Here is a 13,896-nt window from a genome sequence, read left to right on the forward strand (position 1 = left end):
TCTCTCATATAAATCTCTCTCGCACGCACACTAGCTGGTTGCCTTTAAGACCAAGAAAGCTCTAAAGCCTTGCAATGGATCCGTGCCCTTTTGTGCGGATCCTCGTTGGAAACCTAGCCCTGAAGTATCCAATAGCCTCCTCCAAGGCTTCCTTCTCCGGCGTACACCCATCCACGTCCCCGTGCTTCTGCAAGATCAAACTCAAGAACTTCCCTACCCAGTGCGCAACGGTCCCTCTGATCCTGCAAGAAAGCCAAACCCACTCCTCCCACGATCGCGCCCCGGCCGCTTGCTTCACTTTGAACAAGACCCATATCGACAATTACAAACTCGTCGAGAATGGCAAGAACCCGGTCTTGCAGATTGCGGTCTACGCGGGGCGGAGAGGGACGGCGTGTGGATTAATGAACAGTGGGAAGTTGTTGGGGACTGTCACGGTGGAGGTGGATCTGCGCGCAGTGGAGACGAGGGCTAGTAACATCCACAAGGGCTGGGTTGGTATCGGAGGGAAATGCAAGAAAGGTTCGTTGGCGGCGCAGTTGCACTTGAGCGTTAGCGCCGAGCCTGATCCAAGATTCGTGTTCCAGTTCGACGGAGAGCCGGAATGCAGTCCTCAGGTGTTTCAGGTCCGCGGGGATGTCAGGCAGGCTGTATTTTCTTGCAAGTTCGGTTTCAAGAACGCCAACGACCGAAGTTCGCTATCTGGGTAATTAGTTCTTGTCATTCTATTATCACTACTAATTCTTCGTTTGGTTACTGAGAAAATTTAAGGGAAAAAAAAGAAAAAGTTATTGGACTGTAAAATCTTTAATGATTTATCATATGTATGCGCAGGCCATCGATGAGCGAACCAAGCACATCAAGAAGTTGCTTAATGGGCTCACACTCTCGGAAGGACAGAGACATCGGAAAACAGAGAAAGGGATGGCAGATAACCGTCCACGACCTCCCGGGCTCAACAGTGGCCATGGCTTCCATGGTCACCCCGTTCGTGCCATCCCAAGGGTCCGACCATGTCAGCCAGTCCAACCCCGGCGCGTGGCTCATCCTCCGCCCAAGCGACGGCGCGTGGAACCCGTGGGGTCGCCTAGAGGCGTGGCGCGAATGCGGTGGGTCCGACTCCGTCGGCTACCGCTTCCATCTCCTCATCGATTCCGACGCCACTGCCACGCTAGCCGCCGGAGCCATCAGCTCCAAGAACGGCGGCAAATTCAGCATAGACATGACCTCCAGCGTCGGTACCACCCCCGTGCACACACCCAAAAGCAGCTGCGATTTCGGGTCCGGATCTTTTTATTGGTCCTCCAGACCCTCCTCTAGATCCGGGTCAGGATCCGGATCGGAGCTCGGGTATGGACCTTCTCCAGCACAAGTACACGCAGGGACGGCAGGGTTTGTGATGTCATCCACCGTGGAAAGAGCAGGGAGCTGTAGCCAGCCCGAGGTGGAGGTGTGCGCGCAGCACGTGAAGTGCTCCGAGGACGCAGCGGTGTTCGTGGCACTGGCTGCGGCCATGGATCTCAGCATGGACGCTTGCGGATTGTTCTCTAAGGAGCTCCGAGAGGAGCTTAGGCAGTAGGGTCGGGTTTTTGTCGTTTCGTTAGTTGTTGTTTGTCGTTTTAGGAATTACCGAGTTGGTTAGGTGTTAGGATAATTGGATTCTTTGATAACGCTGATAACTAACAGCAGGTTTTGGAATTTTTCGATTAAATGTTGTACAGTTGGGAATAATTAGGCATACATTATCAATTTTTTTATTTTTTAATCCTTTATGCCTATGATCTGTATTTTGTTTATATATATATAATATATATATATATATATATATATATATATAATTGATCCATGTGCTGTTCCGGGAAAACTAAGAGCATCCTATGACCTATGTTTGTAGGAGACTTTATATTGAAGTAATCCATGTATGCTGTTGTACGGATACTCCAAACAAATTATAAAATAAAATATTGTTGATTCCATGGGGCTTTTTAAAGTGTACCTTTTTTTTTATATGAGAGTCAAATTTAATATAAATTTAAAATTTAATGGTGGTTTATTCAAAACCTAAGGGCATCTCCAACAGATGTGCTATTTTAACCAGAATTGCTAAATTTGACTTTTTTTGCTATTTTTTTCAATCCAGCAGAATAGCTTCTTTAAGCTTTTTTCCTTAACAGTGAACAGTGAATAGCCAACACTGGCTATTCACTATTCATCTGTTTACACTTTTTTTATTAATATTTTTTTCTCTCCCCCTCTTCGTCCCTCTCTGCCGGCCATGAACAACCAACAAAATCAGGAACAACCAACCAAAATCGACCATGAACATCCAATAAAAAATCATGAACAAACCAACCAAAATCAACCATGAACAACCAACCAAAATCATCAAAATCAACCATAAATATAGCTTTAGCCGTGATACATATAACCGAAACAGGGGAGACATTCAAGCTTCAAAATCAGATGGGTTCAACTAAAAATCATCAACCAAAATCATCAACCTATTTTACCAGTCGCCGGAAATCACCTCTGACTCGGCCGGATCCGCGTCTAGCTCAACCGAAACTCGTCTCAGGCCACCGAAACTCGACTCATGAAGGATCGGGTTGATGGGTTTCGTCTGGGTTCGTCGATTTCAGCGGTTGTCTCTCAGAAATCGCTCATAATCACCGAAAATCACCTCTGACTCTGCCGGATCTGCGCCTAGCTCAACCGGAACTCGTCTCAGGCCACCGGAGCTCGACTCATGGAGGACCGGGTTGATGGGTTTCGTCTGGGTTCGTCGAGTTCAGCAGTTCTCTCTCGGGTCTCTCCATCTCCAGCTCTCCCTAAATCCCTCAATCTCTCTCTCAGTGTTTCAGACGAAAAGAGAAAGGAAGAATAAGAAAGAAAGAAAGATCGGGAAGGAAAAATGAGGAGAATAAAAGAATAAAAAAAAAAATATAATAAAAAAAAAGAAATAATATTTAAATGTAAGTAAAGAGTTGAATAGTAAATCTGTTGGAGAGAATATTGGAAAAACAGTAGTTAAAGTAAAGGTTGATACTTTTTGAATAGCTATTTTAACTCTAACTGCTGGAGATGGCCTAAGGTGATTTTCATGTTACATACATTTTTTATGGTACCAACCCCATCGCGCTGTTTGACAGTGTAAAATTTGGTATCATCAATAGTATCAGACTATTAGTAGGAGTTGCAAGGCCTGCACTTAGGGTTGGCAAAACAGGTTAATATGCGTGTTTGGACCGACCTGGATAACACGCTAACCCGTTTAAGTCAACTCAAACCCAACACGTTTAGCTAAACGAGTTGGCCACGCCAATCCGTTTAACTAATCGGGTCACAAACGTGTATTAAACGGGTTGATAGATCATAAACGTACTATAAACGAGTTAACGAGTCATGAACGGGTTGATTCGAACTCGTTTAGCCTAAACTCAAACTCTATAACTTTGTGTCATGTTTGTATCGGATTCGTGGATCGTGTCAAAAATTGACAACCCTACCTGCACTGGATACAGTTGATGAAGTTGAAATGACACATGCAGCTAATAAAGTTTAAAAGTTAGCTAAGGATAGCCTAGATAAAGTTAAAGATTGAAGTTTTCTGTTTGGCCATAACTTCTCTAAGAAGTTAATTATTTCCTTGCCCAATTTGGGAGGAGGGAAGAAGCTTCGTTTCTTTCCTCCTCCCCTCTCCCCCTTCATGAAGTTGCTTCTTTCTATTTCTGTTTGTCTAGAGTTCTCTCTGAACCTTCCACCTCTTATTAAGCCTTATTCATTACCTTTTGCGATCTATCTTTGATCCTCCCAAAATCGTAGCCTCAGCCATCTCCACCTTATTGCCTCCTCCAGCCCGCTTTGTCGCCTCCTCCTCCCGGTATTTCAAATTTGGTTTTTTCAAAGCTCCATTTGTTATCCCCTATCAACTCCACCCTCCAACGCACCTTGCCACCATCTTCATTGGCCTCCCCACTCTTTGTCATCGCCTCACGTGCCTCTACTTGGCCTTCAGGCACTAGCACAGGCCCACGCATCCTCGCCATCTATAAATACTGGTACTGCTGGGTTTGGTAGTTTATTTATTTATACATACTTTTTTCTATATATATTTGTTTTGTGTTGTTTTCATAGGGTTTTAGCATCTTTGCTGGTGTTTGTTCCTATTTCCTTGTTAGGGTTTTGGAATAGTGGAAGGGTCTTTCGAGGTTTGTACCCCTTCTCGTGTCTCTTGATTATGTCGTCTTTGGTTTGCCTTGTCTAATCGCATTAGTTGGCAACCAATTTTCTTGATGTGATGTCCGTGCCAACAATACATATCGTTACGTCATTTATTTTATGCATTCTATTTTGTACTTCTATTTACCCACATTGACCAAGTATTTTTTTTGCTGCTTATTGTTGGGTTGCCAGTCCTTTATTGTTATTATTTGTAATTTGTTCTTGTTCAACTTATAAAATAATAATAACAAAAAAAAATGGATAATTGTACCGTTGGTCCCTGTGGTATGTCATAGTTATTTTTTACTCCCTATGATTTAAAAAGTTCATGGGAGGTCCTTGTAGTTAGCAATAATTACAAATCGATTCCTGACGTCAAATTCCTTTAGTATTTTTAACAAATTTCGTCAAATGCCACGTCAGCGCCACGTGTCGCCAATAAGATGGCGACACGTGTCCATTTTAATAAAAAAATATAAATTTATTAAAAAAGAAATAAATACACTTATTTAAAAAAAAAAAAAAAAAAAAAAAAAAAAAGAGGGGGCAAGGGGTGCGGCCACCCCCTCTTATTGGCGACATGTGGCGCTGACATGGCATTTGACAGAATCTGTTAAAACTTTCTAACGGAATTTGATGCCAATGATCAATTTGTAATTATTGCTAACCACAAGGACTTCCCATGAACTTTTTAAACTATAGGGAGTGAAAAATAATTATGGCATACCACAGGGACCAACGGTGCAATTATCCCTAATAAAAAAATATAAGTGGAACGAATGTTTTCTTTTATGGAAATTCAAAACGGTAGGACCCAATGGATGAGATTGAGTTGGATCCAACGGTAGTCCGCTATGGTTAAGTTTGTCTTTGTTTTGGTGCCTTTCATTTTGAATCTGTATTTTAAAATGATGTAAAAGCATAAAAATACCAGCCAATACAGTGCTTGTTGCCTTGTTGCTAAGCATGGCAACAATACATTCTTTTATCTCCTTTTTTTTTTTTTTTTTTTTCTGAGAAATGAAAAAGGAGAGGGAGAGGGCTTTGCCAAACACAGCCAATAGATTACAAGTTTGTCACAAGTTGGCCATATACCTGAAATTGAACAGTAAACAGTAAGATTAGAACTAGAGGCCCCTCATGGTTGAGATGAGCGGACCGGGATACTATCCAATAAGATTGTTCTATTGTAATGTAATGATCAGCCTTATGTGAGAAATTGTCTAGACCTCACTTGAACACGAATAGTCTAAGCAAATGGAATCCGAACAGCCTCTCAATAGGACAACCTGATTGCATTAAATCTAAATCTGAAATGACTATTGAGTACTTTAGGCGGTTTGAAAATAATAATATCCGCCATATTCAATAATAAGTTATGTTCTCGTTTACTTGGACATGATTTTGTCATGACAATAGATCATTAGTGCATGTTTTATTCATTGTAATCTCATAACTCTTAAGAAAGTCATTCTAGTAAAATAGAGTATAGTCAATCTGATAATTAATGAATTAATTTACACATGCCATCAAGCAATAACAATATGACTAATTGATTAGTTGTTTAATAACCATGAATAGTATCTATCTCATGCTCAAAATTCGTCCTTTAAAAAATTTACATAATATAAAATCATGTATACTATTAACTACACCAACCTTAAATCATGACCATAAAATAGATATTATATACATTTCATTTGAAGTGGAGAGAATCCTTAAAGATCTCTAAGTAAGTGGGAACAAAAATTTTACTCAATGGCGCAATTATGCAATCAACATCAACAAATTGTGCAATTATAATGATGCAAGCCGAGAAAAAGATATTATAATCAATAAAATAGATATTATATACATTTCATTTGAAGCGAAGAGAATCCTTATAAATCTAAGTGGGAACAAAAAATTTATTCAATGGTCCAATTATGCAATCAACATCAACAAATTGTGCAATTATAATGATGCAAGCCGAGAAAAATTGGAGTAAATATAATGATTTAATCGAGGATATCTGAGGGATAATAAATAGTTTGCAAAAGTGACAGGTTATTCGTGTTAGGCGTATACTACATTATCTTTTGTAGATCGTTGTGCTTAAATTGTTTATTTATATAAGATGTGCTTGTTTCCAATAAAATAATAACAATAAAAATCAATAAATTGTCAAGAGGGGCCAAAATCTCAATACATCAAGCCTAGGATTCTCATACAGGCTTCACTACATAGATTTCCACCAACATAGGATTCTCATAGTTTTCACAATAGGTCACATGACACATGGATCAATGACCAACATTTAAAAATTTAAAAAAAAAAAAAAAAAAAAAAAAAAAAAAAAAAAAAAAGAAGAAGAAGAAGAAGAAGAAGAAGAAGAAGAAGGGTGGGGGCGGGGTTGAACAAAACCCTACAAATAAGAGGCACAAGGAATTAAAAAAAATAAACCTCCATGCCTAATCAAACCCTGCTTTACAAAATTTAATCAGGAAAATCCAGCCAAAAAATCGCTGTAATTTATCACTAGAATCAAAGAATGCACTAAAACGACGAGCTAATACAACTAAAACGACATATAGCTCGACCCTACTGCCGGAGCTCCTCTCGGAGCTTCTTAGAGAACAACTCGCAAGCGTCCATGCTGAGATCCATGGCCGCAGCCAATGCCACGAACGCCGCCGCGTCCTCTGAGCACTTCACGTGCTGCGCGCCCACCTCCACCTCGGGCTGGCTACACCTCCCTGCTCTTTCCACCGTAGACGACATCACAAACCCTGCTTGTACTTGTGGTGGAAAAGGTCCATACCCTAGCTCCGACCCGGATCCTGACCCGGATCGAGAGGAACATCTGGACGAAGAGAAAGATCTGGACCCGAGATCGAGGCTGCTTTTGGGAGTGTGAACTGGGGTGGTAGCGACGCTGGAGGTCATGTCTATGCTGAATTTGCCGCCGCTCTTGGAGCTGATGGCGCCTGCGGCAAGCGTCTCGCTGGCCTCCGAATCGGAGAAAAGCTGGAAGCGGTATCCGACGGCGTCGGAACCGCCACGCTTGCGCCACGCCTCTAGGCGACCCCACGGGTTCCACGCGCCGTCGCTTGGGCGGAGGATGAGCCACGCGCCGGGGTTGGACTGGCTGACGCTGTCGGACCCCCTGGACGGCACGAACGGGGTGACCATGGAAGCCATGGCCACCGTCGAGCCGGAGAGATCGTGGACGGTTATGTGCCATCCCTTTCTCTGTTTTCCCATTTGTTGGTCCTTGCGAGAGCCCATTAAGCAACTTCTTGACATGCTCGGTGAACTTCGATCCATCATGTTCTTGAAACCAAATTTGCAAGAAAACACAGGCTGCCTAACATCGCCATGGACGACCTGAAAAACCTGAGGACTGCACTCCGGCTCCCCATCGAACTGGAACACGAATCTTGGATCAGGCTCTGCTCTAATGCTCAAATGCAACTGCGCCGATGAGCCGCCTTTCTTGCTGTTCCCTCCGATACCAACCCAGCCCTGGTGAATATTACTAGCCTTGGTCTCCACCGCGCGCAGATTCACCTCCACCGCGACAGTTCCCAAAAGCTTCCCACTATTCAATCCACACGTCGTCCCTGTCCCACCCGCATAGACCGAAATCTGCAAGACCGGGTTCTTGCCCTTCCCAACGAGTTTGTCGACGTGGGTCTTGCTCAGAGTGAAGCAAGCGCCCAGGGAGCCATCGTGGGGGGAGGATTGGGTACTTTGGGTTTCATGAGCGATCAAAGGGACGGTGGCGTACTGGGTGGGGAAGTTCTTGAGTTTGATCTTGCAGAAGCACGGGGACGTGGAGGGGTGGACGCCGGAGAAGGAGGCCTTGGAGGCTATGGGATACTTGACGGCCAGATTTCCGACGAGGATCCGCACAAAAGGGCACGGATTCATTGCAAGGTTTTGGAGTTTCTTCGATTGGTGTCTTCCTCAGCTCCCACAGGGAAAGGTGAGTGCGTTTGAGAAAGATATATAACGGAGAGAAAGAGAGAGTCGGCAATAAGAAGAGAGCGAGAAAGTGAAAGAGATAGAAGTGCAACAGCTGTACGTACAGCTTACAGCTGGTGCTCGTAATGTGAACGAGATATGAGTGGGATTATGATGCGACCGCCTTCAGTTTCCTTTCTAAGCAAACTATGTGATTGGATAACGAATAAACGAGCTCGGTGATTGGATATTCAAAACAAAGTGGGCCAAGTGGCAGTTGTCTCGACTTCTTCTTCTATTTTCTTTCTTTCTTTCTTTTTCTTTTCTCTTTTTTTTTTTTTTTTTTTTTTTTTTTTTTTTTTATTTAAAAAAAAAAATTCAAATCTTATTTTACTTTGATTCAACATAAAAATCTTTAATAAATACGAATTTCTCAAATGGTAAGATTGAAATCTCTTGTAATTGAAAACTAACTTGTTGTAATTTCTTGTACCGTGAAACGCGTATAAAAAATCATAGATATATTTTTTTTATATTTTTATTTAATCATTTTAACCTATAAAAATATATTTTTATTCACAACAAAATATTAATATAAAATAATTACTTGGTGGTTGACCGAGGGTGGTCCAGTAGTGACTTGGTGGTAGTTCGGTAGTGGTCTGGTGGTGGCCTGGGTCTGTCTGAATAGTGGTATGATGATGGTCTAGTGATTTGAGAATGAAAAACTCAAACTCGTAAAATGATTTACGGAATCTAAAAATATAAACCATTATTTAAAACTAAAAAAGTTTTTTTAACAAATAAAAAATATTTTCAGTTTGACTATTATTTTCGGTCGCATTAAATTCTAAAAAATGGAAGAAAAAAAATATGTTTTTTAGAAAAAAATTTACGCCGAAATTATCATTAGTAATTATTATTTTCTCCTTTTAAAAAAAAAAAAAAAAATGAAGAAGAAGAAGAAGAAGAAGAAGGGAGAAGAGAGCCATTCAAATGTCAAGAGTCATTCAAAGTCGACGCAAAGCCAAACTCACCAAACGGCGTGCTGTAGACTAGCTGTACCTTTATGCACACATCATGGGATGCGTGGGGCTGAGCTGGAGCTCCAGTGCGCACGTACGCTATGGTTGCCAGCAGGCAGCCGTTGCGCATCTCTGTCACAAAATATGCCCTCTCTCTCTCTCTCTCTGTCTGTACGGGCGGGTTCTGATTGGCTACAACCATTAAACAGCTGTGCGTACTTTTTCCTCGAAGGACTGTATTTGGACTGTACTCTGTGACCCTTTACCACACACACTAGTGGGTCCCATCCCATATTCTGATTGATATCCCGGAAAAACAGAACGCGGGTCCCAGTCCCACTGAGAACTGAGAACCGCCTTCACCGGTTCAAACCCCCCCTGACCCCTGTGACCCCGGCCGAGACCACACGAGACTGCCACCAAGTGAATTACTTATTACTTCGAAAAAAAAAAACCATAAAATCAATTAAGAGTTTGTGAAAGTTTTCGTTCCATTTTTTTGAAAGTGTATGAAGACCATATTTTTATTATTTTAAATTGTCATAGTTTTTAAAATTATTCTTAACTGTGGATTGAGATCCAATGTAAATATTCTATTTAAATGAATGATTCAAATGGTGATAATAATTTTCTTTTTTAAAAAAGTGTGGTTTTGGTAGTTGTTAGAGTGGGTGAATACCTCTTATGGACAAATTAAAGAGGTGACTCGGCTAGCTAAACTAGCAATTGAGGGTGACTAAATTATCTTTTTTTGTTATAATTGTGATTCAACCCCTTCAAATCAGTTATTAAGGTTAACTGAACCACTTCTTTTGATGAAGATGATGGTTCGACCACGCCAAACTGTTTATTAAGACCGGTTGAACAACTTTTTATAGTCAAAGAAGTAGTTTGACCACACCAACCATTACTAAAATTTAAAACCCCCTATTTTTATTTATTTATTTATTATTATGATCTAAATCATTCATATAAAATGAACGACCCAAATAAAAGGCACTATTGCACCGGTGGGACAGACTTCTCACAAAAAAAGAATTATTTGAAGAATTAATTTTTCACTTTTATTTTAGTGATGAGTGTGCGGCCAATTATCATGCAAATAACAAAAAAAAAAAAAAAAAAATTCCTCTCATTGTTAGGCAGTGAGAAAATATTTTTGCATAACACAAGATACATGGGGTGGAACCCATGTGATTAAACTCACCACATGAGTCTCATCCATATATCTTATGCGGTATACAAATTGTAAATTATTGTTTTGCACCAATGACTTTTCTAGGCAATTAGGCTGACGTCTTGCTGATATTGCATTTTGCGGAGCTGACGTATTGATGGTCAGACCACCGTGAAGGCAGTCTTCAATCTTCATTTTTTCCGATTTGCCAAGTTTTTCTGTTAATGACAGGACCCACATGCATTAAGGCAGCCTCTAATTTGTCAATCCTGTCGAGCTCGCTCGTTGATTAGTGACAAGAAAGCCGCTCTCAAGACAGCCCAACTTACTCTATCAAATTAACACCGTTGATCTAATGGTCATATTAGTGATCGATGTTGGATGATTGTGAGATAGAAATTAGTGTGATGTTAATTAATTAATTAATGGTGTCAAATCAACAACAGAGTGGAATGTATGATTTTGGAGGAGAACTTTGTCAACTCCTTTTTTTAACTCAAGTTAGATCCAGCCAGCTAGGTGGGGCTTCAATTACTCAACAATTCCTGGATCATAATATGATGAAGAGTGAAGACTAAACAGTCTTTACTCTTTACACAACAGGAAACTAGGCCCAGTCATCAAAGCCCACAACTATATTCAATCCTTTCAAGGCAAGTGATACGGATATATACCCCTCGATGATCACCTTTCACAGGGGAGGGGAGAATATTTGTAGGGCAAGAAATTAACCCTCTTCGTAATTCCTAAATGGTTGAATCCTATCATCCTTATTAAAAGTCTGAATGAAAAAAATAATAATAAAAAAGACAAGACATTAGTCATCATGATCACTGATCAGAGCCTATTTCCTCGTACCCATAATATATCACTAGCAATATACCCTAAAACCTTCAATAATTGCAATGCCCTTGTCCTCCAAACCCAAAACCGCTAGTACTGCCACGAACATGAACATCACCACCAGTACCATCAACAATCCAACTCAGATTACCAAACTGGTGATTCCCCACAGCAACATTGTCGACGCCATAGTTGTACGGTGGCTGTATCATCATGTTCATGGAGGTTGCATTAATATACCTCAACTGATGATCATTAGCTTTTGCGGCCAACTTAGTCCTCATCTCCTTCATGGCTGCCAAGTACTGCACAAGCTCCTCCAAACCCATATTATCCATCGGCTCCTCCCACAAGAACCTATTGTTTCCCATCTTCTTAGCCTCTTCAAACGCCGCCAACCGCCGCTTCTCCGCCACCAACTCCCTGAGCGACTCCTCGTGCTGCCTGTTAAACTCCTCCACCGGCAAAGGGTTTGCGGCGGTGGCGACCGTGCTTTCTGCATGGGAACAATCTCCGCCGAGGAAGCGGTTGAGGACCGTGTCCACATTCGGGTGCCCGAAGCAGAAGAGCTTCGACCCCGGAGACTGCGTTATGATGGCAATCTCCGCGCCGGTCAACACGCAGAGCTCGCTCGCTTTCTTGAAGAGGCCGGACCGGCGCTTCGAGAACGTGACATGCTTGGCGCTTGAGTTCGTTAGTTGCTTGATTTCGATCTTTTTCCGGCCTTGGGACGTCCTCCTGGCTTTCTCTTGGGAATCCATGGCTTGCTATGAATAGAAGGAACAGTAGTTACAAACAAGTAGACGAAGGCCAAATATAAAGAAGACGAAGACGGTTTAAAGGACGGTGTAGTTGTTTTTGCTTTTCTGTTTAGGGTTTATTTTATTTTATTTTATTTTATTGGTAAGTTGGGAAAACTTCGTTCAAACCCCCCCGATTGTAAATTTTGCAATATAACCCCAAAATTTAATATCAGTTCCAACCTCTTTTAATTTAGGGATAATTGCACTATTGGTCCCTGTGGTATGTCATAATTATTTTTCACTCCTTATGGTTTAAAAAGTTCATGGGAAGTCCTCGTGCTATGTAATAATTACAAATCGATCACTGGCGTCAAATTTTGTTTTTTGAATTTTAATTTTAATTTTTTTAAAAAAAATAAGTATTTTTATTTATTTTTTAATAAATTTATATTTTTTTATTAAGATAGACACGTGTCACCATCTTATTAGCGGCACGTGTCGCAGTGATCGATTTGTAATTATTACATAGCACGAGGACCTCCCATGAACTTTTTAAACCATAGGAAGTGAAAAATAATTATGACATACCATAGGGACCAATAGTCCAATTATTGGTAAGTTTTAAAATTCTAGTTTTCAACCTTACAGTCTTTTACTTGCGTTTTGAAAAGGCAAGGTTTTTAAAAACGCAATTTTTAAACGATTCATTTTCTACGATTTAGTTTAAAATCGCACTTTTTGTTTACGAAATTGTAATCTCAAACACATCGGCATTTTTATTTTTTAATTTTCACTTTATTTTTTTAAAAAAACTAATAAGGGTATTTAAACCAAAAAAATAAATTAAAAAAAAAAGAAAAAAAAAAGAAAAAAAAAAAGAAAAGACTAAAACATGATATACTGACATTACAAATTATGATTACAAAACCTCTTATAATTAAGAAGATCTAAGTGAAGTTTTGCTTATAAGTTTTATAAGAAAATTATATAATGGTTTCTCTATAAATTAATTTCATTGGGTTTTTTTTGGGGGGTGTTGTGAAAATACCGTAATGTCAGTTAATCCTCGATCACAGTTGAAAAGACTTTGAACGGCGATAATAATGCCACGTATTTTTTACATAAAAAATCAATAATCGGTCACATTTATTACTGCTACCGAATGATCTCAATCATCCATAATAAATTCAATAAATCAAATTAGTTGAAATTTTCCCTATATTTACTCTAAAAAAAAATCAATAAAATTGAGATCCAAATATTTGATTGTCTGAGATTCATGATTATATTATATCTTCGATCTGTTGGTTGTCAATCACCAAGAAAGTAGCAGCCTTTTGCTAGATTGACATGTTAGAAAAACTAGAGAAATAATTAAGAATGATCAAAGGTGGTCGTGAAGGACAAAGAAGATCAAACGGTGGTAAAATACTCGAGACAAAAATATTTGATTTGCCAAAGTTTATTATGCTTATATCTTTCCCTTAGTTGTCAATGATCACCACAAAATTTGCAGATCTCGCAATAATTACATGCTAGAAAAACTATTGAATTCACTTAAAAAAAAAAAACAAAAAAAATTTGAATTGAGAATTGTCAAATATGGTCGAAAAAAAAAAAAAAAAAAATCAATTCGTGTAGTTTACCTGATTTGAAATTAGTTTTTCATATACCATCAAAACTAACTCTGAAATCCTAAAAGTAGGCTGAAAAAATAATTTATTTCTTAGAGTCAAATTACGTTCACTGACTTAACAGACAGAGACGGAGTCAGAAGTTCTTATGAGTAGGGGCCAGTGGCAAAAAAAAAAATTATTGGTAGGGGTCAATAGACTAAATTTTTAGTTTTTTAGCTTATATATATATATATATATTTTGAGAATTTTTTTTTTAACCTTATAATTTTTTTTTTTTTTTTAAGGAAATTGGGGTGGGGGGCCAT

At 39.8% G+C, this 13,896-nt stretch overlaps 3 protein-coding genes across 3 annotated transcripts; 1 reads left to right on the forward strand and 2 right to left on the reverse strand.

Annotated features, from left to right (window-relative positions):
- LOC133882660 (uncharacterized) lies at window positions 1-1,765 on the forward strand. Its single transcript, XM_062321865.1, has 2 exons — window positions 1-706; window positions 835-1,765. The coding sequence occupies exons 1-2, from the start codon at window positions 75-77 to the stop codon at window positions 1,577-1,579; spliced, it is 1,377 nt and encodes a 458-aa protein (XP_062177849.1). The 5' UTR covers window positions 1-74; the 3' UTR covers window positions 1,580-1,765.
- Window positions 1,766-6,648: 4,883 nt separating this feature from the next.
- LOC133881773 (uncharacterized) lies at window positions 6,649-8,232 on the reverse strand. The gene has a single exon (XM_062320800.1). It carries the CDS (start codon window positions 8,131-8,133, stop codon window positions 6,802-6,804), a length of 1,332 nt encoding a protein of 443 aa, XP_062176784.1. The 5' UTR covers window positions 8,134-8,232; the 3' UTR covers window positions 6,649-6,801.
- A 3,029-nt stretch (window positions 8,233-11,261) lies between these two features.
- Window positions 11,262-11,972, reverse strand: LOC133881226 (agamous-like MADS-box protein AGL62). Its single transcript, XM_062320163.1, has one exon. The coding sequence runs from the start codon at window positions 11,970-11,972 to the stop codon at window positions 11,262-11,264; it is 711 nt and encodes a 236-aa protein (XP_062176147.1).
- Window positions 11,973-13,896: the final 1,924 nt, after the last annotated feature.

Source organism: Alnus glutinosa, chromosome 11 (genome assembly GCF_958979055.1).
Source record: "Alnus glutinosa chromosome 11, dhAlnGlut1.1, whole genome shotgun sequence".
NCBI lineage: Eukaryota > Viridiplantae > Streptophyta > Magnoliopsida > Fagales > Betulaceae > Alnus > Alnus glutinosa.

Coding starts and splice junctions, on each gene's coding strand:
- LOC133882660 (XM_062321865.1), top strand. CDS start 75: ATGGATCCGTGCCCTTTTGTGCGGATCCTCGTTGGAAACCTAGCCCTG. Junction 707..834: donor GACCGAAGTTCGCTATCTGG/GTAATTAGTTCT, acceptor ATGTATGCGCAG/GCCATCGATGAGCGAACCAA.
- LOC133881226 (XM_062320163.1), bottom strand. CDS start 11,972: ATGGATTCCCAAGAGAAAGCCAGGAGGACGTCCCAAGGCCGGAAAAAG.
- LOC133881773 (XM_062320800.1), bottom strand. CDS start 8,133: ATGAATCCGTGCCCTTTTGTGCGGATCCTCGTCGGAAATCTGGCCGTC.